The sequence below is a fragment of the Saimiri boliviensis genome, chromosome 6 (assembly GCF_048565385.1).
Source record: "Saimiri boliviensis isolate mSaiBol1 chromosome 6, mSaiBol1.pri, whole genome shotgun sequence".
Classification (NCBI taxonomy): Eukaryota; Metazoa; Chordata; class Mammalia; order Primates; family Cebidae; genus Saimiri; species Saimiri boliviensis.
The window spans coordinates 37,047,641-37,074,259 of record NC_133454.1 but is presented as its reverse complement, the minus strand read 5'-3'; the positions used below and the strand labels follow the sequence as shown (position 1 = coordinate 37,074,259).

The window sequence follows — 26,619 nt, the reverse complement described above, 5'->3', positions numbered from 1 at the left end:
TAAACAGCTGGTATTTATGACTCCAGCTTCAAAAGATTTGATTGCAGAATGTAGTCAGGGAATTATCATCTAGTTCCTGACCTTCATACTCCTGCTCAATATCATGATACCTTGCCTCTTAATTGCACAAAATGTATCATTCCTATTAATATATAAACTACAGATTATAGCAGATCTTTATCTTTAGTACTTATATTTGCCAGTCTTTCCTCATCCTAAAATAGTCTATATAAACTTTTAATAGTAATATAGAAAAATCCCTAAAAGCTATATTAAAGAGAAAAAACTAGATGATAAAATTAAAAATTAAAGTATTCCCAACCTGTAACACAAGCCAGGTCTAGTTAAATGTATATAGCACTAAGGACACAAAAGTGTAATAAATGAAGCTATGTGTATATGCTAAACTGTAGAGCCAAATAAATGAGAGCCATAGCCATTAGCAATTAGTACACAAGGTTGAAGACTAATTCAAGACACCTAAAGGAATATTTAGAGTAGACACTTATTGTGAAATATCACATAAAATAGAATAACCAGTATATATGTATATATGCAGGTTTAAAAAATAATCAGGATAAATATATGAAAATATTATATTTATAAAAATAAGTGGGCTATTAAATTCATTCATACATTAGTGTGAATTTCTTTCTCTGTTTATATTATCACTTAGGACTCTGAGGGAAATGAGACTTTGGTATAATGCAGACACTATTTGTTGAATTCCCAACAGCCATCTCCCCACCCTTGTTCCTTTCTAACTGAACCCCAGATGTATTCACATATTGATATTAAAGTACTCAGAGCGACGGACACAGCTGCAGGAGATGAACCACGGTTAGTCTAATCAAATTCTTCTTTGAAAACTGGTTTAGTGGTGTACAGATGACTCAGTTCTAGCCAATACGTCTTGATAGGATGTCTATGGAGTGGGCGTCTGCATAAGATTTTTCTCCCCACCATTTAAAAAAATAATGCCAAGATAAATTCTCCTTATTCCTAATTCTTCACAAGGCTATGTGAGGCTCTGATGCCTGCAGCTTTAGTGGCCACCTTTGGATGCTGAGGACAAGGAATAAAACAAAATCTAAGCTTCTGAGGGTAGTTCACTAAAAAGGCAGGGAGTCTGAGGCTGTGACACCATTACTGAGCCAATGATTAACCAACCCTACCAGACTTCTTGTTATGAGGGATAATAAACATCTATTATATAACTCACTTTTTGTTGAGTATCCTGTTACTTTAGCCAAAATATATACCATCTGACATGGGTATAAAAATCAGGTATTCTTTGCAGGCTATTCAGTACATCTGTGGAAGGGCCTGAGCAACCTAGTGGTTGTATGGGGAGTGAATTCAGAAACAGAGAGAGTGCCAGGAAGGTTGGAGAAGTGACCTCTGGATACTCCTCTTATAGTATCCATCAAGTCCTAAGTTATATCTGCAATTAGCCCTATGTAAATATGTAAGAATTGCCTCAAGCTAGAACAACAGGTACCAAACCCTATTTCTCAAACTTGTATAGATAACAAAAATTTTCAACTAGCCAAGTCATAGGTCTAGGTGACCCAATATGCCCTTCTGAATGTGTTCATATTTCTGGGTTCTCAGAGAAAGTAAATGTTTCTACTTTATTCCAACAACCTTGTCAACTATTCAACACTTGGGATTGTTAAAAATAGAGAAACATAATGTTTAAAGTAAAAGTCACACTAGATTTAACATCAGAGGCCCTAGTAGTGAGTTCTGGCTCTCCTAATAACTATAAAATGGAGATAATAACACATATGTAATGAACATTATATATGACAGTGCAGAAAATGTTGTACAACTTGGAAAATAGCATTCAGAGCAAGCTGTTTAATGATATAGTATAGGCAGATGTTTCTAAAAATGAATGAATGATTCCTTAGTTCACTATAAAAACTGAAAAACAGACATAATAAATCTTAATCATCATTTTATGTTTAAAGAAGCTTCAGGACTTTCTTTGCATGCTATGCTAACTGCCATAGTGGATAGCCAACACCAAAGAGCATCTTGTGCCAAAATACATTTATCTGTGAAGACTATACCTATCACTGTATTTATTTTATTTTATTCTATTAATATGAAATTTTACCATGCACGCTGGGCACAGTGGCCCACACCTATAATCCCAGCACTTAGAAAGGTGAAAATGGGCAGAATGCCTGAGGTCAGGAGTTCAAGACTAGCCTGGCCAAAATGGTGAAATCCTGTCTCAACTTAAAAAAAAAAAAAAGAAAGTTAGCTAGATGTGGTGGCATGTGCCTATAGTCCCAGCTACTCGGAGGGCTGAGGCACAAGAATCACTTGAACCTGGAAGGCAGAGGTTACAGTAAGCTGAGATTGCACCACTGCACTCCAGCCTGGGCAACAGAGTGAGACTCCATCTCAAAAAAAGAAAGAAAATATACCATGTATATAAGTAGAATTCATGACACCAAAATTAGATAAAGTCATTACTAGAAAAGAAACCAACAGGCCAGTATTCCTAATTAGTAGAAATTTTAAAATTCTAAACAAGTTTTTAACAAATCAAAATGCAATATATAAAAATAATACATTATGATGTAGTGGAATTTAGCCAAAGAATACAAGGTTCATTTAACATTCAAAGCTCAAGTACTGTCATTTACCATATTAACCAATTAAAAAAGAAAAACTGTACGATTAGCTCAACAGATGCAGAAATAACATTTGACAAAAACCTTCATCTACTCCTAATAAAATTTTCAGCAGACTCAGAATATAAGGGAATTTCTTCAACCTGGGAAAGGGTATCTATGAAAAATCTGTAGCAAATATCATGTTTAATCTTAAAAGACTAAATGATTTCTTCCTAAAATCAACAAACTGGCAAAATTCCCAATCTCATCACCCCAACTGAAGATTAAATTGTGTAAACACTAAAACTGCACAACATAGAAATTCAGTCTCATTATAAAATGGTCTCCAAAATTCCTGCCCCCTGTTGTACAGTATTTGTATAATTGCCTCTCCTCCAATTTGGACTTGACAATCAATATGATCGATGTCACTCCTATGGATAATGTTACATTTATGGTAAAAAGAAATATGCACATGTAATTAAGATCCCAAATCAGGCCAGGTGTGGTGGCTCATGCCTGTAATCCCAGCACTTTGGGAAGCTGAGTGAGGAGGATCACTTGAACCCAGGAGATGGAAGCTGCCTGGGCAACACAGCAAGACTGACCCTATCTCCACAAAAAATAAGATATAAATAAAAATTTGCCAACCTTGGTGGTGTAGGCCTATACTCCTGTCTACCTGGGAGACTGAAGCAGGAAGATTGCTTGAGCCCAGGAGTTTGAGGTTGCAATGAGCTGTGATCTTGCCACTGCACTCCATCCTGGACAACAGAACGAGACTCTAACCCTCTCCCACAAAACAAGAATCCCAAATCGGTTTTGAATAGTATCATATGGATACCATCTGGGAGAGTCTGACTTAATCAGGCAGAAACACTTAAAAAGCACAAGTAAAACCGTCTCCTGGACCTCAAAGAAGATGAAAATCACACAAGTTCTACAGCTGCCAGAAACCGAACACTGCCAGTCACCTGAATAAGCCTAGATGGGCACCCTGAGCCACAGATGCCAATGCAGTGTTGGCTGATCCACTGATTTCAGCCATCTTGTCATGTATCTCAATTTTTCATGAGGATAACTGCTTCGTGAAAAATATTTTCCTAGCAAATCCGACCATCAGCAAATCAAAACAATGCTGAGAACAGGTACAGAGGGGTCAGAAAAATACCTGGAACAGGAGGATGGCACACGTGTTAGGCGAACCCTAAGCAATGGGTCCATCCAACTGATGCCCAGACTCCTGACCCATGGAAACTGTAAGATAATAATTTTCAAGCTAGTAAGTTTGTGGTACTTGCTGACTCAGCAATGGAAAGCTAATATATACACCATTCAAAATACCCATAAAAATATGAAATAATTGGCCGGGCGCGGTGGCTCACGCCTGTAATCCCAGCACTTTGGGAGGCCGAGGCGGGTGGATCATGAGGTCAAGAGATCGAGACCATCCTGGTCAACATGGTGAAACCCCATCTCTACTAAGAATACAAAAATTAGCTGGGCATGGTGGTGCGTGCCTGTAATCCCAGCTACTAGGGAAGCCGAGGCAGGAGAATTGCCTGAACCCAGGAGGCGGAGGTTGCGGTGAGCCGAGATCGCGCCATTGCACTCCAGCCTGGGTAACAAGAGCGAAACTCCGTCTCAAAAAAAAAAAAAAAAAGAAATAATTGAAGATTAATCTGACAAAAGATGTGAAAGACCTATAGACTGAAAGCTTCATAACACTCCTGAGAGGAGGAGAGATATATTGCCTGCATGGGTTGGAAGACTTAATTTTGGTGAGAAGTAAATTCTCTCCGAATTGATCTATAATTTCAACTCAATCCCAATCAAAATTACAGAAGGCTTTTTTTTTTTTTTTTGCAGATATTAACAAATGGCTTCTAACATTTATATGGAAATGCAAATGACCTAGAACAACCAAAACAATTCTGAAAAAGAATAAAATTGGAGCACTAGTACACTAAGTATCTGTGGGGGAAAGAAGGGCTCCCCCCAGGAGGGAAAATGGTCTGACCCTTAACTGTATGTCCTACTGGGAAGGGAGGTAGGTGGCTTTGGTATTTCCATTTCTGGGTAGGGGATTCAAGGCCACCAACACGCTGAGAGCTGGAGTTCAGAAACAGAAGTGGGGGGCTTCTCTTTGTTACCATTCTGCTTAGAAACCTTTATGGGTTGACTCTTGTGCAACCTATAGCTTGAGAACACACCCTGGATCCTGTCTTTTCCCTCAACCAGCTGTGGGCTGCCCCTCCTCACCCCCAGGACTGGAAGGTTAGAGGAAAAACACTATCATTTATACAGAGGGATTTAAAAAAGAACAGCTTGAAAAATTACACCTATATTAATCAAGATAATGTGGTATTAACAAAAAAACTGTCCAGTAACACAATTAAACGAAATGGAGGGTGCAGAAACAGATCTCTACATATCTGAATGACAGATTCTCAACAAAGGTACAAAGGCAATTAGTAAACAGGTATTCTTTTCAGCAAATGGTGCTGAAACAACTGGATATCCACATGCAAAAAAAGTGAATTTTAATCTAGACCTTATACCATATTAAAAAGTAACTTTAAAATGTATCACAGATATAAATGTAAAACTTAAAACTATAAAGCCAAAGAAAATATGACAGGAAACATTTACGACCTTAGGTTTGGCAAGGAATATTGAGTTATGACACCAAAACCGTAATTCACAAAAACGTAAATTAATAAAGAGGCTTTGTCAATATTAAAAACATCTGCTCTTCATAAATTCCTGTTAAGAGAACTTAAAGACAAGCCACAGGTTAGAAGATACTATTTTCAAATCCCATATATGACAATGGATTTCTATCAGAATTCATAAACAACTCTGAAAATTCAACAATAACAAAACAATGTTTTTTTTAAAAAAATAAAGCAAACGGATTCGAACAGACACACAGATACACAGAAGAGGAATATATAAATATCACAAATAAGCATATGAAAATGTGATCAACACCACTAGTCATTAATGAAATGCAAATTAAAATCGTGAGAGATAGCTACCTACCTGTTAGAATTGCTAAAGTTAAAAATACTGACCATACCAATTGTTGTTCATGTGAGTATACAGTAAGAAGAATTAGAATTCTAATATACTGGGTAGAAATGTAAAATGATACAATTGCTTTGGAAATTTTTTTGACAGTTAAATGTACATATATTGTCTTGGTCCATTTGGGCTGCTATAATAAAATACCATAAACTAGGTAGCTTATAAACAGCAGAAATTTATTTCTCACAGTTCAAGAGGCTGGGGAGTCCACAATAAAGGTGATACGTTCGACATCTGGTGATGACCTACTTTGCAGTTCCTAAATGGCAACTTCTTACTGTGTACTCACATGGTAGAAGGGGCAATGCAGCGCTCCATGACATAATCACTCCCCAACAGCCCCACGTACTAAGACTGTCACACTGGTGATTAGGTATTCACAGACATATTTGAGGAGAATGCAAATATTCAGACTATAGCACTCACTAATTTATCCAGCCATTTCACTGCTAGGTATTTACCTAGAAAAAAGAAAGAAAACAAACGTTCATACAAAGACTTATACACCATTTTCAAAGTAGCTCTATTTATAATATCACAAAATTGTAAACAACTCAGATATTTATCCACAGGTACATGGCTATAGTTTATAAATAAAAAGAATTAACTATTGACATATACTATAATTTAGCTGAATCCCAAAATAATTATACTGAGAGAAACCAAATGAAAAAAGCACACACTGTATTATATACAACTCTAAGAAATTAAAACTAACTTAAGAGCATGTTTGGCACCCAGATTTCATTTCTATATCAGTTTCCAATAAGAAGAATCAAACTTCTTTGGATAAATGGCTGATTCTACAACTAGGGCAGGATATATACAAGAAGAGTCTGTTGCATATTGTAATACCAGAAAGTAAGGAAGTGCACGCACACACACATACACTCAATAAGAAGAGTGGGTCAAGGGGCACAGGAGTAAACTGAAAAGGCTCCCAATGCCAAAAACTGCAACAATTTGAGCAACAAAGTATTCAGGAATCCACACAGACGTAAATAAAAGACTAAACAATGGAGTAAATGGGGGAGAAGAGGCAAATTTTCCTCACGGAATTCCAAATCAATTATGTAGATACTCCATTCCAAAGGAGGGCTAGCATAACCCCCTACTCCCCCACACGTCCTCATAATGACGCATAATGACTTCCTTCCAAAGAGTACAGGGTATGGAAAGAGGGAAAAAAGAGTCACTATGCAATGGAGAAAGCTGACAAACCCTACTTCAGCCAGGTGATGGAGAACATCATTAACAGTCTAAGTCATGTTGACAATACGTAACCTTCGTAGGATGTAATAAATATGGCACATTACCTCTTTGATTCCCCCCAACCCCTGCCAAAACCTGTAAGAGTCTACTCTTGAGGATACATCAAATTCCAATAGAGGGGCATCCTGCAATATACCTCACCTGTACTCTTAAGGACTGTGAAGGTCATCAGATACAAGGAAAATCTGAGAAACTCCCACAGCCAAGAGGAGCCCAAGACATCATAACCATTAAATGTGGTGCCCTGGATGGAATCCTAGAAAGGAAAAAGGACATTAAGTGAAAATAAAGAAAATCTAAATGAACTATGAATATTAGTTAATAACATATCAGTATTAGCTCATTAGTTGTAACAAATGTACCCTATTAATTTAAAATGCTTACGGAGAAATATATACAAATGATATATGAGCATTCTCTATATTATCTGCTCAATTTTTCTGTAAATCTAAAATTGCTCCCCAAAGTAAAATCTATAACTGTGTGAAATTAGCCATCAGGAAAATACAAATAAATCACAGTGAAATACCACTTTGCACACTTGGAAGGCTATAACAAAAAAGACAGATAAAAAGTGTTGTCAACGATGTGAAGAAATTGGGACCCTTATATACTATTGGTGGAAACGTAAAATGTACAATCATTTGAACCAGAGTCTGGCAGTTCCTCCAAAGACTAAACCTAGAGCTACCATATGACCCAGCAGTTCCACTCCTACGTATATACTCAGGAGTAAGAAAAATATATGCTGGACAAAATCGTGTACATGAAGGTTCATTAGCAGGATTTTTCATGGTAGCCAAAAGGTGTAAACAACCCAAATGTCCAACAACTGATAGAGATGGAGAAATAAAATGTGGTTTATCCATACAATGAAATATTTGGCAATAAAAAGGAGTGAAGGAGTGAAGTACTGATTCATGTGGAACATAGATGAAACTTGATCCAAAATAGGCAAATCACAGATACAAAAATCCTATTAGTGGCTGCTGGGAGAATTAGGGGGAAATGTCGAGTAACTGCTAGTGGGTATGAGAGTTATGCAAATGTTATAAAATTAATAGTGTGATGGCTGCACAACTCTGATTACATGAAAAATCAATGAATTGATACTTTGAGTGAGCTGTATAATATTGGAATTATACCTCAATAAAGCATGGTAACTGTTCTAAGAGACTGGAAAGAGAAAGCCCGAAAACAGTAATAATGATATTAATATAACCAATTAGTTTACCTCTCTACTTTCATAGACTTCTGTACCCACAATTACTTTTCCTCTATTCATAATGGTCCCCTTGCAGCTGCCATAGTATATCCTGCTATTTGATTGCCTGTGAACATGCTACACCTGCTTCCTGGAATTCTCTTTACCTTTCCTCTACCTGCCTAACTCCCACATATCTAAGATTAACCAGAGTAAACTAATTGGTAGAACAATCAACTCCAAATCCTAATGACCTAACAAGATAAAGGTGTATTTCTCACTCATGTAGCTTCTCCCCAGATGACTGAGAGGTCCAAGCTCCTTACCTCTAATGGCTCCACCCTTCCTGGAGTCTTCTTGTGTATCCTCTAGACATGGTTGAGATAAACTGTGAGTCATTAGCACAGCTAGACCTTGAGGCCCTATAAGAAAATTTGCAAATCACTCACTCTGTTTTGAACAGGGTATATTTAAGATGATGTCAAAATATCCAAGAGTCTTGCATCAAATATAGTTTATGACTCTGTATCTAAAATATATATTGCAATATTCTTTCCTTTCTCTATGGACTCCATGAATTTAGAGGTGATTCATTTTATAAGCTCAAATATAATTATTTTTCAGACTAAGAATATTTAGGGGAAAAAGTATTTTCAACATCTCTGCTGAGGATCTTACAATGTAGCACAGGGTATAAGCTGGAGCTAAAGGAAGCTTTCCTTGAAACAGTATTTACTAAAAATTGGAAGACATTCCTTAGGACAAATAAAAGTATGGCACACAACATCCAAACTTCCATCATAGATGCAGAGTTGTTACTATCTCGCACTCCCAAATTTGTTTGTCACATTGAGGATTACTCAAGAGGAGCAGGACATGTTGGTTGCAGCAGAAGAAACTTGAAAGCACTCACTTTTATGGAATTCATAAGGGACAGAATCTCTTAAAGTATTTAGAATCTCTTTGATACATTTATTGTTTTAAAACATAATGTAGCCAAATGTCTTCCTCTGTATTAAATCTTTACAAAACTGAAATCCTAAAATGGTGATAAAAATTCTACTTCTGGTAGAATCTATTCGTTTTTCCAATAAGATAGGGCATAATTCTTAATTTGCAGAACAAAATATAATATGCTTATGAGATTCCATCCCAAAGAACCTGCTATTCAGAGTAGCATTCATAATAACGGGTGGAAAAGCCAACTCCAGAGTTTCAGATCCTACCCGTAATTGGGGTAGGGAGGGGCTTTGGGCGGGGCCTCTCTAGAGGAGGAGGCGTTGTTAGAAAGCTGTCGGGCCAGTCCAAAGCTGTCACTAATCGGGGTAAGCCTTGTATATGTGCAAGGACTCTGGCGTCTGGGTAGCACTCTCAATGAGAACTAGCTTCACTTGTCATTTGAGTAAAATCTGCAACCGGAGGAGGCTAGAGCTCCCTCACTGCTGGGAACTGAGATCTTCAGAAATGACTGGCACCGGCTGTAGGGAGCCGTGAGAAGCACGACCTTCCCTGAGAGAGGTCCGACTGGCCCCAGGGTTTTAATGAGAAGTGCAGTGGAACTCAGCGAGGGATTGAGAACTTCACAGCATGCGCGAGTTTGATGCCAGAGAAAAAGTCGGGAGATAAGGAGCTGCGTGTCCCTCGATTGCCATCGCTGCCGCAGCCACTCAAGTGCCGGACTTGTGAGTACTCTGCGTCTCCAGTCCTCGGACAGAAGCCGGAGAACTCTCATGGAGAACTCTCCCAGTTAAGAGTCGAGATCCCTACAATAACTACTTTTTCTTGCTCTCCCCACTTTTTGCTCTCTGGGACAAACGACAGCTACTATTCTCCTGACGACACGATGGAAGCCAAGGGCAGGAGCTGACCAGCGCCGCCCTCTCCCACCCCCGACCCAGGAGGTGGAGATCCCTTTGGTCCAGCCACATTCAACACCCACATTCCCCTCCCTCTCCCCCTATATTCCCCAAAACCCCCTCCTTCTTCGCTTTTCCCTCCTCCCTGGAGACGGGGGAGGAGAAAAGGGGAATCCAGGTCGTCATGACTGAGCTGAAGGCAAAGGGTCCCCGGGCTCCCCACGTGGCGGGCAGCCCGTCCTCCCCCAAAGTCGGATCCCCACTGCCGTGTCGCCAAGCTGCAGGCCCGTTCCCAGGGAGCCAGACCTCGGACACGTTGCCTGAAGTTTCTGCCCTACCTATCTCCCTGGACGGGCTACTCTTCCCTCGGATCTGCCAGGTACAGGACGCCCCCGACGAAAAGACACAGGACCAGCAGTCCCTGTCGGACGTGGAGGGTGCATATTCCAGAGGTGAAGCTACAAGGGGTGCTGGAGGCAGCAGTTCTAGACCCCCAGAAAAGGAAAGCGGACTGCTGGACAGTGTCTTGGACACTCTGTGGGCGCCCTCAGGTCCGGGGCAGAGCCAACCCAGCCCTCCTGCCTGCGAGGTCACCAGCTCTTGGTGCCTGTTTGGCCCCGAACTTCCCGAAGATCCACTGGCAGCCCCCGCCACCCAGAGGGTATTGTCCCCGCTCATGAGCCGGTCCGGGGGCAAGACTGGAGACAGCTCCGGGATGGCAGCTGCCCATAAGGTGCTGCCCCGGGGCCTGTCACCCTCCCGGCAGCTGCTGCTCCCGACCTCTGGGAGCCCTCATTGGTCCGGGGCCGCAGTGAAGCCGTCTCCGCAGCCCGCTGCGGTGGAGGTAGAGGAGGAGGATGGCTCCGAGTCCGAGGACTCTGCGGGTCCGCTTCTGAAAGGCAAACCTCGGGCTCTTGGTGGTGCGGCGGCTGGCGGAGGAGCCCCGGCTGTCCCGCCGGGGGCGGCTGCAGGAGGTATCGCCCTGGTCCCCAAGGAAGATTCCCGCTTCTCAGCGCCCAGGGTCGCCCTGGTGGAGCAGGACGCGCCCATGGCGCCCGGGCGCTCCCCGCTGGCCACCACGGTCACGGATTTCATCCACGTGCCCATCCTGCCTCTCAGTCACGCCTTATTGGCCGCTCGCACCCGGCAGCTGCTGGAGGACGAGAGCTACGACGGCGGGGCCGGGGCCGCCAGCGCCTTTGCCCCGCCGCGGAGCTCACCCTCCGCCTCGTCCACCCCGGTCCCTGGCGGCGACTTCCCCGACTGCGCGTACGCTCCCGACGCCGAGCCTAAGGACGACGCGTACCCTCTCTATGGCGACTTCCAGCCGCCCGCCCTGAAGATCAAGGAGGAGGAGGAAGGCGCGGAGGCCTCCACGCGCTCCCCGCGTTCCTACCTGGTGGCCGGTGCCAGCCCCGCCGCCTTTCCGGATTTCCCGCTGGGGCCACCGCCCCCACTGCCGCCACGAGCGCCCCCATCCAGACCCGGGGAAGCGGCAGTGACGGCTGCACCCGCCAGTGCGTCCGTCTCGTCCGCGTCCTCGTCGGGGTCGACCCTGGAGTGCATCCTCTACAAAGCGGAGGGCGCGCAGCCCCAGCAGGGCCCGTTCGCGCCGCCGCCTTGCAAGGCACCGAGCGCCGGGGGCTGCCTGCTCCCGCGGGACGGCCTGCCCTCCACCTCTGCCTCCGCCGCCGCCACCGCCGCCGGGGCGGCCCCTGCGCTGTACCCTGCCCTCGGCCTCAACGGGCTCCCGCAGCTCGGCTACCAGGCCGCTGTGATCAAGGAGGGCCTGCCACAGGTCTACCCGCCCTATCTCAACTACCTGAGGTGAGGCCCCGGGGGACGCATCCCGCTCGTCAGTGAGTAGCGGTTCCGCGGGCTGCAGCCGCCAACCCCGGCCCCAGCCCTGGGGCAAAGCTGCGCTCCCCCGGGCGGCCGGAGACGGTGGGCAGCGGGATACCGCACAGGAGCGCTTGCCTCCCTTCTTCTCCCCTTCTCTCCTCACTCTTTCGGGGACACCAAGTTGGGCGCAGAATGTGCTGTTTTGGGAGCAAGCCTCCCCGAAAGCTTTTTCTTTTTTTAACCTTCTGAATCTTCCAGATTCCGAAGCAGAACCAACCCCGATTTAAAATGTGCAGCGTCACACTCGGTCCGCTGTAGCCCAGCGGAGCGGGAAGTGCGCTCCGAGTCGGGGGCTTTGTGAGATGTTTCTTTCTTAGAAGGACGTTGACCAGCAGTGCCTGTCTCAGAGAGGAATTAGGCACCGTTCCCCCGGGAAGGGTGGGACTTGCGAGGTGGCGGGCCAGAACCGAAAGCAGCACGATCCTAGGGATTTGAAAACTTTAGCGGCTCAGTTGTCTTAAGACTCTCAAGATTAAAATTAAGCTCACGTGGGAGATGTTTAAACTGTGAATTTAAACACCAATCAGTGCATTGCACCGTTTTCTAATTATTGCTTGCGATTCACTACCTTTTTTCACACAGGTTTAAAAAACACTTTAATTTGCATACTGAAGTAATGGGATGTAAAATAAAAAGAATGCTCTGTTTTGAATCTTTTGTGTGTAGGCAAAACAATGTCAGTGTATTGAACAATACTTTAAAATGACAAGCACATACTTGTTTAAGTAAGCAATGATTACAGGGTTGTGTTTTAAAAACTCAAAACCAAAACATTGCAAAGTGCCATCGAACTTTTAAAGCCAAACTATGTTTGTTTTGACCCAGCATACAGACAGGAAGAGCATAACATTTCATTTGTCAAAGACTAAATTGCTTCTATATAAAGAGTTTTGTAGAAAGATTTCTTTTTAACCGACTTTAGCTTTCCAGAACATATTATACATTAATTACTCTTTTATATTGGTGCTACTGATGACTGACTAATCATTTGCAAGTCTAGTGAATTCAGTTACAAATTGTCTATTACCAAGTTTGCATGTCTTTTAAGTGTATATATGAAGTTCTTTTTTTAAAATCTCCTTTCACTCTGTTAATGCTGGTTTAAGAAACCTTTAGTATTAGATAGTGGTGCACTTAAAAATAAACGGAGTAATTTGTTTTGCATTTCAAGGCCGGATTCAGAAGCCAGCCAGAGCCCACAATACAGCTTCGAGTCATTACCTCAGAAGATTTGTTTAATCTGTGGGGATGAAGCATCAGGCTGTCATTATGGTGTCCTTACCTGTGGGAGCTGTAAGGTCTTCTTTAAAAGGGCAATGGAAGGTAGGTTCCTTTCTTCTGATCCTTTATTATTGGTTAAATTGTAAATGGAGACCATCTATTGTATAGATTTCAATTATTCCTTGTTTCTTCTAAGAAGTGGTTATTTTCCATGTAATTTAAAATATGTGATGACATTTTAACAATGTTTTTATTTATGATACTCAAAATTGAATGTGGTTGTTATTGTAATTGCATAGTCTTTAACACTTTTAATATTAGACATAAGTCATAAAAATCTTGAGGACAGTGCTACTACTGTTCCTTAACTACTTAGCTTTCAGGAAACAGCTTTGTTCTAATACTTTTATATATCTATAATGTATGCTATATCTGTAGTACTTTAAAATTTTGATTAAAAAAATGGTAGTTGACATTATATATGTACATATGTATATACATATTTGTCTATACATACACAAATATATCACAACCTATAAATGATGCAGTTATAGTTTTCTACATGATAGTCTTTTAACTACATGTAATATTTACATAATAGTAATTCTAAACAAATTTTTGAATTCTTCGTTCAACATATTTTTGTAAGTGTATAAGAGGACAAGATTAAACAGTTTAAAACATAAAAAATTTGGGCATCACAGTAACATAATTTCTAAAGAAGTATTTTGCTTTAAGTAAAACTTTCATATTTTTAAACTAATTGAACTTACATGCTTAGTGATTTCATATTGACTTGCATGGTGTGTTTCAGGCTTTGACTTTCAAAGAAAATAGTTTTTAATTTCTTTCTACCTAAACTCTAAGCAGCCAAATACCTTTACATTTGAAGATAAAATTGCATTTAAAGATCATTTCATATTTTAATACTAGCAATAAAATTAGCAATAAATGTAAAGTATAACTATGTAAAATGGAGTTAGGGTTCTATCTGGAATGCTGAGATCACACCTAGACAATGAGCCAAAGATCTGAATGTTAGCTTTTGTTTCCTGTTCTGAGGTTTTCTGTTTGTTTCAAGAGCCCTCTCCTGACAAGCAGAAGAGCAGGGAAGGGGAAATTTCACTTTAAGGCTTTCGAAAGAGTTCTTCATAACAAATATTTGCTTCGTATAATTTTAGAACATTTTTTTTTCCAGAAAAGATGAATGTATTTTACTGATGTTGAGCATATTAAGCTTCAGGGCATTTGATTGCATTTTAAACTAATTGAGGCACTGTTAGAAGTGGTACTTGAGAAAACAGGGCAACTGAGAGTGGCACTTTATTTACAGTTACAGATGGAAGTTCTTCATGTGGAAAAGTCAGTTTTCCAACGAGTAATTGGAGTTACCATTTTTATTTGACTTTGGTTATGGTTTCTTAAACATTTCCTTCTATATTAATATGATTTCCTCTATTTGTAAAGTCTCGTAAGGATAGTATAATTTTATAAGTGAATGACTCCCTTAGAATCCCCTGAAGGCCAATTTGCCCTACTCCATCTCCTTCTTTCTAAAGATAAGCAAATCTCAAATGCATAAATCTGAGTTTCCAAAGGTCACACAGCTAGTTAGTAGCTGATTGTTAGTAAACATAGGTTAAATATTTTTAAATTGCAGTGCTTATAAAGCAGAGATGATATGCAAAAGTAGATTTATTATAAGCTCTGTTTGATTCACAGAAGTTACTTCAGAAAGTGCATATGTAGAACAAAGAGCACCCTAACTGTAAAATACAAATACTTTCTCATAATTATTATTAGAATGGCATCCAAAACTATAGAGGAAGTCTTTCCAAATGTACTCTTAGAAAGCATTTGTTGGACTCCTGCTGTTGGCATGGTCCTATAGTCTTGAGTCATGGAATTGAAGCACCTTTATTTAGCAATATTTACAAAGAGTAACTTAAGATTGATGCAGATAAATCATTCATAAAACTAGAACAAGATTATGAACTATGTTACTGAGTTTCTTCATTCAGCAACTATTATATAACTTTTATAGTTACAGTTATAGAAAAGATAGCCTTTCCCTGACTTTACTTTTCCCTGCCTTGAGATAAAATGACGATAAAAGTGGCAATTTCTTAGAGTTGCTATAGAGATTAAATGAGTTGATACTTGTAATGTATGTCAAAGAAGGCCTGACATATTGTCAGTTTCCACTAGCATTTCTACTTTCAAGGAGCTTATAATATAGGTAGGGAGGTAACATATACACATAAAACATCTAAATAAAGATTCTCAGTAAATGCCCAGGTATGCAATTCTGTAATGTATATGAGATCTATGTGGTTTGTGAGTTTTTGTATTTGGGCAGAGTGAGGTGGTTGTGGGCTGGAATATGTATATTCTTGAATGATGAGGAAGGCTTCATGGAAGATATGAACATTTGATTAGTAAAGGACAAATAAGATCTGTAGGCATTGAGGAGAGCTTTAAGTGTATATAGTAAAAGAAGATTGCAAAAATTAAGTTTACTCTGACTAAGTGTTGAATGTTCACATTGGAAATTGAGAGAGTTAAAGCTTGGGAAACTAAGTTGCTAGTGTTTGAGTACATTTGGAAAATCAGAGATTTAAGGGAAGAGAATAGAGAGAAGGTTCTAGGAGTCTTCAGGAATGAGGAAGATAAGTAGAAGGACTTAGACCAGGTTCAAAATCTTGATAAAGCAATGCTGTGTGATGAGCTGATCCAAGGTGGTGATATTTGTGGATGCCAATATGGCCAGAAGTTTAAAGTCAACAGGAAACAATATGGATACTAATGTTGCCAAGGATTATAATAAAAATGAGGGCATTATAAAGTACTTTCTCTATACCAGTAACTATTTCAGTGCTTTGCAGGTTTTACTTATTGTTATAATGTTTGTACTATTATTTTTATTCCCACTTTACAAATGAGGAAACTAAGGCCTATAGATGTTAAGCTGTCTTAATACAGTTAGGAAATGGTAAAGTCAGGTTTCAAATATGGTAGTATGACTCCAGAATCCTGGCCCTCAACCACTATGCTTCCTTTCTCTTTTTCTTTTTTCTTTTTTCTTTTTTTTCTTTGAGACAGAGTTTCACTCTTGTTGCCCAGGCTGGAGTGCAGTGGCATGATCTCGGCTCACCACAACCTCCACCTCCTGGGTTCAAGCGATTCTCCTGCCTCAACCTCCCAAGTAGCTGGCATTACAGGCATTCACCACCACACCTGGCTAATTTTGTATTTTTAGTAGAGATGGGGTTTCGCTATGTTGGTCAGGCTGGTCTTGAACTCCCGACCTCAGGTGATCCGCCCCCTCGGCCTCCCAAAGTGTTGGGAACCACTGTGGCCGGTCTGTGCTTCCTTTCTTGTAATAGAAAACACGGTCAAAGAAAAGCAATAGAGGGCAAGAAGGAAAGGATGTGAGCCAAATGATGAAACATCTGGGAAAGTAAAAGTGAATCCTAGAGGAGAATGCAAGAGCAGGGGTAGTGAGAAGTGTTTGAAATAAAAGGATGGATCATTTTAGCTTTACATTTAGGGCAGCAATAAGAAGACATAAGCAGGAGCCAACAGTCAGCAGTCTTTACCAGCACTCTTCACCTCCTGCCCTTGTTAGGAGTGGGAGGTGATAAAGCCTGTAAAGTCACTCTGGCTGACTGGGTTTCCCTTGATATGAGACAGAAAAGAGAAGAGGCAAAGAAAAAAGATACCACTCAGGAAATGGGAGAAAGGAGTGGGGTGAGATGATTTCTTTTAAGCTAATTGAACCGTTTAAGATACAGCATTGGCCAAAAACCAGTTGGTTGGATAGCTCATTGCATTCTTTTACCCAGACTTGTAGGTTTGGAATGAACCAGGAAATGGTCAGGAATTGACTTGATGCCTTCCGTGGAGAGTAAGTAATAATGACCTGCCAGTCCTACAAATGCAGACTACTGACCTGGTGTGATGAAGAAAAGGACTATTTCTCAATGGCTTATCTTTCCCAGTGCATAGTGACCACCCCAGAGCTAGGAATATACTAGGTACCCAGTAAATAACTATTTGCTACATGATCCAATCATCATAACTGATAATGCCACACTTTTATTTTTGGATGCTGTATTCAGTGACAGCATTTGTGGTGAATACATTTGATGTAATGTGATTAAACACATGTTATAATACTGTTGAAATGTATTACTTAGACACTAAGCTAAGTAGGTATTGATGGATTTTCAATTGTATTGCAATATCATCCTCATTCTTTTATTCATATATTATTCATGAAGTAATTCCCTTAATTACGTTAGTTATGTATTAATTTATTGAGTACCTGCCAGGCACTAGGTTAGGTGCTAGTAAAACAAAGGAGACCTTGCTGGCTGTTGCCCTACTAAAGTCTATAGTGTAGTGGTGGAGAGAGACATTTTACCGATTTGTGTCCACAGGACTAGTTGCACGTGTGGTAAGCGATTCTTGGACAACTAGAGAATTGACCCCTCTATCAGAAGCTGGGGATAAGGGGGAAAGTTTTTTAGACTTAGACATCGCAATAATAGACTACAGAGGAAACTGGACAGAAATGAAATACTTTTATGAATAAAGTGTTTCTTTCAGTAGTTGAGTATGCTTGGTGTCATAGGCTAATAATGAAAACTGATTTCGTAGCATAATTCTCCTTGATATAGCATCAGAAAGAGAGATACTGAACATCCAGTTTTTCATTAGCAACTTCTATGATTTATTCTATATTTAGAGCTCTGTAATGCTTTCTCCATCTTTTGTAGTGTACAGATTATCTAGCAATCTCTTCCACTATAGTCTATTTGAATAATATTTGGGTTCTGAGAAGATATTTTGCCAATAATCTTATTTAATTTCATTTACTCTCCAGTAGGGTCCACCCTATAGCAGCTTTCACATTACCCTAAAAATAAATATGTAGTAATTCACTAGACTTTATTTCAAAACTCTATATCCAGTTTCTTCTCAATCTGTGGTCTCTCAGTTTAATATTTAGCATGGATAATGATAGGCTGGTTTTAAGTACAATTTTACATTATGACTTAGTGAAGTAAGCTTCTACTGTACTGCAAAAGAAATGGTTAAAAAGATAGCATTTGGTGTCATCTGTTCATATTTGGTTATTTATGGATCCCAAATTATTAATACACTTTCAGAACCTGTACGCTAATACCACAACCAGAACGAGAGGAGAAGCAGTGGTATTAGCTGTGCATGCTAGTGCTAATAACTGCTCCTGTTCTAGCCATTGAGACATTGTACTTTAATTACTCAAGTAACACAACAATTCATCTTCTTTAAAAAATGAAAATGTTACCAATAAGGCTTAAGTTCTCTTTGATCAATTCCTCTAATCTGTTTCTTTGCCTACCATTTTTCTATACCTTTACCTCAGTTTTCTATGTGTGTGTGGAATATGTTCTCTGGGGTGTGTTAATATATAAGTGATCTCTTATATCATAATTTATGCATCATTCTTCATGTCATTTTATACAAAAATGACTTGGAGCTCTATTGTTCATATATGTAGTTCTAACTTGTTTTCCTATTCACAGCATAATACTTCATAATAAGAAAATCCTTATATTTAGGCATTATTAATTACACTGTTACTTGAGTAAACCCTTTTTGTACTTTTCTCCTTTGGTACATGCCTTGCTCCTCTTTCCAGAATATATTGAAGTATTTTGATACAGTTTTAAATGAACTAGGTGATTCGATTTCTACCTGCTGCTAAGATGATTTGATTCACTAATTTATTCACTTCAGATCCATGTATTGATACTACATTTAAAAAGCTGCTTGTGCTGGGACTATCAAGATGAAAATGTATACAGTCCCTGTCTTTGACATATACAAAACCAAGAAGAGAAAAACAAAACAACACCAAAAACCTGTAGTACAACTAGTGAACATGAGAATACCTTGATACAAGTTATGCCGGAGCCATGACTGACACACTGTAGTATTCAGTTAGACATGTGGAGAAGGGTGGCAGTTTATCCTACTAACATATCTTGATGTTGTGCAAGAGACTTATTCATTTAATAGTCACTTAACTAGCCTTGACTATGGCCCAGGCACTGTTTTAACTGCTTCACTGATTTAGCTCAATTAGCCCTTGTAAGTGTCCTATGAGGTGGAGGTTCTGCTAGTATATTTTACAGATGGGTATAAAGAGAGGTTTCTACTATTCAGGAGGTCTGACTCTAACTTCTGTATCTTAATTACTGTTTCTATCCTGTTTCCCCAGACTGTTTTGTATTTGAGCAAAATTAATTACCTTATACTTTTTCAGATAAATGCATGGTCTCTTATAGGAGACTGATTTTCAAATTGTGCTCCTTACTCAGTCACATTCCTTCTGTTCAGAGCAACTCTGTGTTTCTTTATTTGGTTTACATTTCCACTTAAGATTTTTATTGGGACAAAGGATTCTCAGCCAACCTTTTTTTTTTTAAAAAAAAAAAAAACACTCCTTTATAACAGAAAACTCTTAGATCTCAATCAGGTGTTTATTCAAGTGTTTGAGTGACTCCTAAGAAGTTTTTTGGCTCTATTTGCTGGTACCTTTTTGGCATTTGTGCAAAGATGGAATAGCCATTTGTGATCAAGATTTAAAGTTCAACTGCTCACTATTCTAAGAGAATATCCACATTATAATTTGAATATCACATCTCTTTTTTTGCCAGCAAAAAACAAAGTCACTCCAGGGAATTATTTATCAGTAATTGATTTAAAGGATTGATTGAAATAATTGATATTTAAGACAGACACTAAAAAATAGGCACACTAATTAGTTACACAAGGGATTCCCAATCCCTACAAAGTGGATTGGTACCACAGCCAGTACATGGGAAGTGGGGCACACAGCAGAAGGTGAGTGGTGGGCAAGAAAGCACTGCAGACTGAACTCCACCTCCTCTCAGATCAGTAGCAGCCTTAGATTCTCATAAGAGTGAGAACCTTATTGTGAATTGTGCATGTGAGGGATCCAGGTTGTGCTCTCCTTATGAGAATCTAATGCCTGATAATTTGTGGTAGAACAGTTTTATCCGGAAACCATCCCAAACCATCCACAGAAAAAAATGTTTTCCACAGAACTCATCCCTGGTACCAAAAAGATTGGGGACTGCAAATTGTGGCATACCCTTACAATGAAAAGCGTGAGTTAGCGGTCTTTAATACATATGTGAAAAAGTCTCTACAAAGTTTTTGCTTTTATAAAAAAGCAAGGAACAATATGATTCTGGCTGTAAAAATGTAGCTATTTGGTTATTATTATGTATAGAGAGATATCGGAAAGAAAATAACTAAGTGCTTACTGTCAGGATAATGAGACACATCCAATTTCTGATGACATACTAAAAATACACACAAAAAATGCACCGGACACGGTGGTACACATCTGTAGTCCCAGCTACTCAGGAGACTGAGGCTGGAGAATCACTTGAACCTGGGAGGTGGAGGTTGCAGTGAGCCAAGATTGTGCCACTGCATTCTAGCCTGGGTGACAAAGCAAGAAAAAGCATGTCGGCTGGGGTTGGTGGCAGCTCATGCCTGTAATCTCAGCACTTTGGAAGGCTAAGGCAGGTGGACCACTTGAGGTCAGGAGTTCAAGACCAGTCTGCCCACCAAGAGACAGTGAAACCCAGTCTCTACTAAAAATACAAAAATTAGCTGGGTGTGCTGGTGGGCGCCTGTAATCCCAGCTACTAGGAAGGCTGAGGAAAGAGAATCACTTGAACCCAGGAGGTGGAGGTTGCAGTGAGCTGAGATTGAACCACTGCACTCCATCCAGTCTGGGTGACAGAGCTAGACTCCATCTAAAAAATAAATAAATAAAAAAAGAAAGAAAAGCAAAGAAAGAAAGAAAGAAAGAATGTCATCAGAAATTGGAAGTCTCTCATTATCCCGACAGTAAGCACTTGGTTATTTTATTCCAAGTTTGCTATCAGGCACTACCAGTCCTAGGGATTTGTGGATTATTACCTGCAAAAGGGAAGTTCTCACAGGCATCCACTCTCCTTGAGCCTTTGCTTCCTGCTCCATTGCTAGGCCCTTTAGTTTCCTAGAATTCCCTGATTTCTATAAAATAGTACATAGAGAGGTTCAGTTCTTCACACTTTCATCCCCCCCCACCCCAATCCAAAGTAGCCTCTGAATGGACCTTTGCACAAACACTTACTCACCGAAGTGCTCTGCTTAACAAAAAATAAACCACTGTGGTCTCCACTGTTAATTACACAAAAGCTGCCACAAACTTTGAAATTACAGGAATTTTAAAAGTTTAGTATTTTTCATCTAATGCTTAGTCAGGATTCAGATTTCCCCCTTCCATACCAGCATTAAATACCAGTGTTAGCTCTCCCTATCCTATACTTCTACAATTCTCAGTTCACACCTCTCATAGACATTACCGGACTGCATTTCAATAATGTGTTGATGTGCCTTTCTCCATAAGTAATGAATTTGGCTCCTTCATTTCTCAGTCTAAATACTGAACAACGCAAATTCAGGCACAAAAAGGCATTATTTGGGGTATGAATAAATGAACAGATGATTGAATGAAATGACAAACTAAAATATCTCAATTCTGAAAAGTTATTCTGTACACAAAAGATATTATTTCAATATCCTGCTGAGGATATTATGTAGAATATAAGACAAACAATTTGAAATTAAACTACATCTCTGAAACCGTGTTATCCATTTCCTAGCTGTTCTCTCTGACATCAAGCTATCTAATCTCTTGTTCAAACACATTCTGCATGGTGCTTTGTGGATAATCCTCCCGAAATATTACTTTCAACATCACTCCTTTACTGAGTAAAATAATTATGTACTTCTGATTTCTGAAGGTAATTTCCCCCACCTCCACAATTTTCTTGTGTCGCTTTCATCACCCTTCTCAACTGCTAAATCTAATGGGCACTTGTCAGTCCCATGTTACTTGACTTTTTGGTAGCATTTGACAATTGATCACTCCACCTTCCTGGACATACTTTATTCACTTGGTTTTCAGGACATGGCCTTCTGTTGATTTTCCTCACTGGCTCCTATTCAAACTGCTCTTCTCCTTTAGTTTTTTCACATGAGACGTTCCAGTGCTGTTACTGGACCCCTTCCCTTCTGTTCGTATACTTACTTCCTTGGTTACTAATCCAGCCTCAAAACTGTGGATAAATCATCCATCCAATCACTTCCAAATTTCTATCTCCATCCCAGACCTTTCCCCTGAACTCCAGACTTGTATGCCTAATTGCCTACATGATATCTTCATACTATGAGTACTGAATACCTCAAACCAACATATCCCAAAGGTTAGCTCCTGATCTAGTTTGAATTTTGTCCGGTAAGCCAGTGTTCTTTTGATCTTCAAGCTGTCTCCTCAGAATCACCTGGGTACTGGTTTGAAATTATTTCTGCACCTTGCCCCAGATAAGCCAAATCAAAATATCTAGGAAAGGGACCCAGAAATGGCATTTCAGCTAGCTGTTTGGCTGGTTCTTAAAGTTCTGCTTGACTCGGAGGAGAGCCAGATACAAAGCTGAGAGTGACATGGTCAGCTTTGTCTTTGAGAAAGTTAACTCTAGAAGCAGTGCGGAACATAGGCAGAAGGTCATGCCAGGGAGATCAGATCTAAGATTATTTAAAATACTCTTTGATCAAGATCTTGGGGCCTTCAATCTTTTGCTGAGAAAACACTACTTTTTATTACCTAAAGTAGTGAAGCTGAAATGTAGAAGGAAGGTAGGCTGTGTCTCCTGCAAAGAATGCTCCCTTCTCTAGGAAGAATTCTAAAAAATGTGAGAGTCTAGGGAGGGAGGTTGGAGACTTCCACCTTTTGTGTCCTTACTATATACCAGGCACTATAGTAGACACATTGTATGTATTTGCTTTAGGCATACCTCAGAGATATTGCAGGCTCTGTTCCAGATCACTGCAATAAAGCAAATATTGCAATAAAGCAAGTCACACAAATTTTTTGGTTTTCCATTGCTGAAAAAAGTTATATTTAAACTATACTGCAGTCTATTAAGTATACAATAGCATTATGTCTAAATAAACAATGTACATACCCTGATTAAAAATACTTTATTGCTAAAATTGCTCTAATGATCATATAAGCCTTAAGCAGGTTGCAATCTTTTTGCTGGTAGAGGGTCTTGCCTTGATGTGAATGGCCATTGACTTATCAAGGTAGTGATTGCTGGAGGTTGGGGTGACTGTGGCAATTTCTTTAAATGAGACAACGGTGAAATTTCCCACATTCATGGACTGTTCCTTTCACAAAAGATTTCTCTGTAGTATGCAAGGATGTGTTTTACCCACCGTAGAACTTCTTTGAAAACTGGAGTCAGTTTTCTCAAACCTGCTGTGGCTTTATCAACTAAGTTTATATAATATCCTAAATCCTAAGTCTTTTGTTGTCATTTTGACAATGTTCACAGCATCTTCACCAGGAGCACATTCAATCTCAAGAAACCACTTTCTTTGCTCATCCATGAGAAACCCCTCATGCGTTCAAATTTTACCATGAGATTTTAGCAATTCAGTCACATCTTTGGGCTCTACTTCTAGTTGTAGTGCTTTTGCTATTTCTGCCACATATGCAGTTACTTCTTCTATGAAGTCTTGAATCCCTCAAAGCCATCTATAAGGGTTTGAATGAACTTCTACCAAACTGCTGTTAATGCTGATACTTTGACTTTCTCCCATGAACCACAAATGTTCTTAATGACATTAAAATGATGAATGCTTTCAGAAAGTTTTCAATGAACTTTGCCCAGATTCATCAGAGGAATCACAATCTATGGCAGCTATAGCTTAATAAAATGAGTTTCTTAAATTCTAAGGTTTGAAAGTCAGAATTACTCAGTGATCCATGAGCTGAGGAATGGATGTTGTGTTCGCAGGAATGAATACATAAACCTTCTTGTGCATTTCCATCAGAGCTCATGGGAATTTTTTTTTCTAAGCAGCGGGTCTCAACAGTGGGCTTAAAATAGTTATATACAATGCTGTAAGTAGATGTGCTGTCACTCAGGCTTTGTTGTTCCATTTCTAGAACACAGGCAGAGTAGATATAGCATAATTGTTAAGGGCCTTAAGAATTTCAGAATAATAAATAAGCATTGGCTTCAACTTCAAGTGACCAGCTTCATTAGCCCCTAACAAGAGTCAGCCTGTCCTTTGGAGCTTTGAAGCCGGACTTTGACTTCTCCTATGTAGCTCTGAGAGTTCTAAATGGCATCTTTTTCCAAGAGAAGGCTGTTTTGTCTACATTGAAAATCTGTTGTTTAGTGCAGCTACCATCATCCACGATCTTAGCTAGATCTTCCGGATGACCTGCTGCAGCTTCTGCATCAGCACTTGCTGCTTCGCCTTGCACTTTTATGTTATGGGAATGGCTTCTTCGCTTAAACCTCATAAACCAGATTCTGCTACTTTCAAACTTTTCTATTACAGCTTTCATCCCTCTCTAACCCTTCACAGAATTGAACAGCGTTACGGCCTTGCTCTTGGTTAGGTTTGGCTTAAGGGAATGTTGTGGCTAGCTTGATCCTCTATCCAGACCACTAAATGTTTCTCCAGGGTTTTTTTTGTTTTGTTTTGTGTTTTGCTTTCTTATCATTCGTGTGTTCACTGAAGTAGAACTTTTTAACTTCCGTCAAGAACTTTTCCTTTGCATTTACAACTTGGCTAACTGGTACAAGAGGCCTAGCTTTTGTCCTATCTCGGCTTTTGACATTCCTCCCTCATGAAGCTTAATCATTCAGCTTATAATTTAAGGTGAGAGATGTGCAACTCTTCCTTTCATTTGAACACTTAGAGGCCATTGCAGGGTTGTTGATTGGCCTGATTTCAATATTGTTGTACACTGGGAATAGGGAATCCCGAAGAAAGAGACAAGGACAGAACGGCCAATTGGTAGAGCAGTCCAAACATACACATTTATCAGTTAAGTTTTTTGTCCTATATGGGCAACGTTTGTAGCACCCGAAAACAGTTACAGTAATAGCATTAAAGATCTCTAATCATAGATCACCATAACAGATATAATAATGAAAACAGTCTGAAATGTTTTGAGAATGACCAAAATGGGACAGAGACAGAAAGTGAACATATGCTGTTGGAAAAATGATGCCCATAGTCTTGCTGGTTACAGGGCTGCCACAAACCCTGAATTTGTAAGACAACATTTGTGAAGTACAATTAAGCAGATCACAATAAGATAAGATATGCTTGTATCTCCTTTAATTTTCATTCAGAGTTGTTTGAAAAGTTACTACCATCTCCTTTTTTCAGATATAAGAATTAAAACAAGGAAGGAAGTTAACTTTCCTAAAGACACCCAGCCAGATAATAATGGAGCTGGTAACTAAACCCAGTTCTGCCAGACTCCAAAAATTAAACTGCTTTCACTAAAGCACACCACTGGGCACTGTGTTTGAAGTACAAGATGGTACTAGCAATTGATTGAGAGGGTTTTTTTTTTTTATTATTATATATTTCTTGAGATGGAGTCTCGCGCTGTGGCCTAGGCTGGAGTGCAGTGGTGCCATCTCAGCTCACTGCAACCTCCACCTCCTGGGTTCAAGCACTTTTCTACCTCAGCCTCCTGAGTAGCTGGGATTACAGGCACCCACCACCACGACCAGCTAATTTTTTTTTATTTTTAGAAGAGACAGGGTTTCACCATCTTGGCCAGGCTGATCTTGAGCTCCTTATCTCATTTTTGTATTTTTAGTAGAGACGGAAATTCACTATGTTGGCTAGGCTGTTCTCGAACTCCTGACCACAAGTGATCTGCCTACCTTGGCTTCTCAAAGTGCTGGGATTACAGGCGTGAGCCATGGCACCTGGCTGGCTCAAATCTTACATGTTTGGGTGCCTCAGCGTAAATAACATTTAGGAAAATGTTAATTATCTGTATGGTTCTACCTTTTTTTTTTGTTATTTTACGAAGTCAGTTTCAAGTGAGACTGGGGAGATTCTGGAAAATTATAACAGAATCTTAAGTCATTTGATATGCCTAAACAGAGTTTGAAGAAATAATGAAGTTGAACATTGATAAATTTAGGATTTCTATAATTAGGAAAAAAAAATAAACTGCACAGATATGAGGGGAGGAATTGACCATTTGGATGCAGTAACTTATAATCTTGCATCAGAGTAGCATAATGACTTAAACAACCTTGTTGACAAATTGTTTTGTAATTTTTAAATTTTTTTAATGTAGCTGTCTTAAATTCCTTTCTCGGTGGTATATGAGGTCAAATGATTGTGGCTCTTTTAAAAATTTTACATGTAATACATAGTTATTTACATTCTCTAAATGCTTACTGTTGGCTAACTATATTATTATGGATGTTGGATATAACTAGATGCCTCACACAATTTCATGTTTTATGAATTG

General features: G+C 39.7%; 1 protein-coding gene and 1 long non-coding RNA gene across 2 annotated transcripts in view; one reads left to right on the top strand and one right to left on the bottom strand.

The window, feature by feature from the left end:
- The window catches only part of LOC141584815 (uncharacterized), a 254,402-nt gene extending 245,705 nt beyond the window's left edge, over positions 1-8,697 (bottom strand). The window contains exons 1-2 of the long non-coding RNA XR_012518013.1: positions 8,526-8,697; positions 7,137-7,251 (exon numbers count right to left, since the gene is read on the bottom strand). This is a non-coding gene — a long non-coding RNA (uncharacterized LOC141584815). The remainder of the gene's footprint in view (positions 1-7,136; positions 7,252-8,525) is intronic.
- Positions 8,698-9,528: 831 nt separating this feature from the next.
- PGR (progesterone receptor) overlaps positions 9,529-26,619 on the top strand; it is an 82,100-nt gene continuing 65,009 nt past the window's right edge. The window contains exons 1-2 of the mRNA XM_039470936.2: positions 9,529-11,882; positions 13,129-13,280. Coding sequence (XP_039326870.1) covers positions 10,240-11,882; positions 13,129-13,280 — 1,795 coding nt within the window. The 5' untranslated portion in view covers positions 9,529-10,239. The remainder of the gene's footprint in view (positions 11,883-13,128; positions 13,281-26,619) is intronic.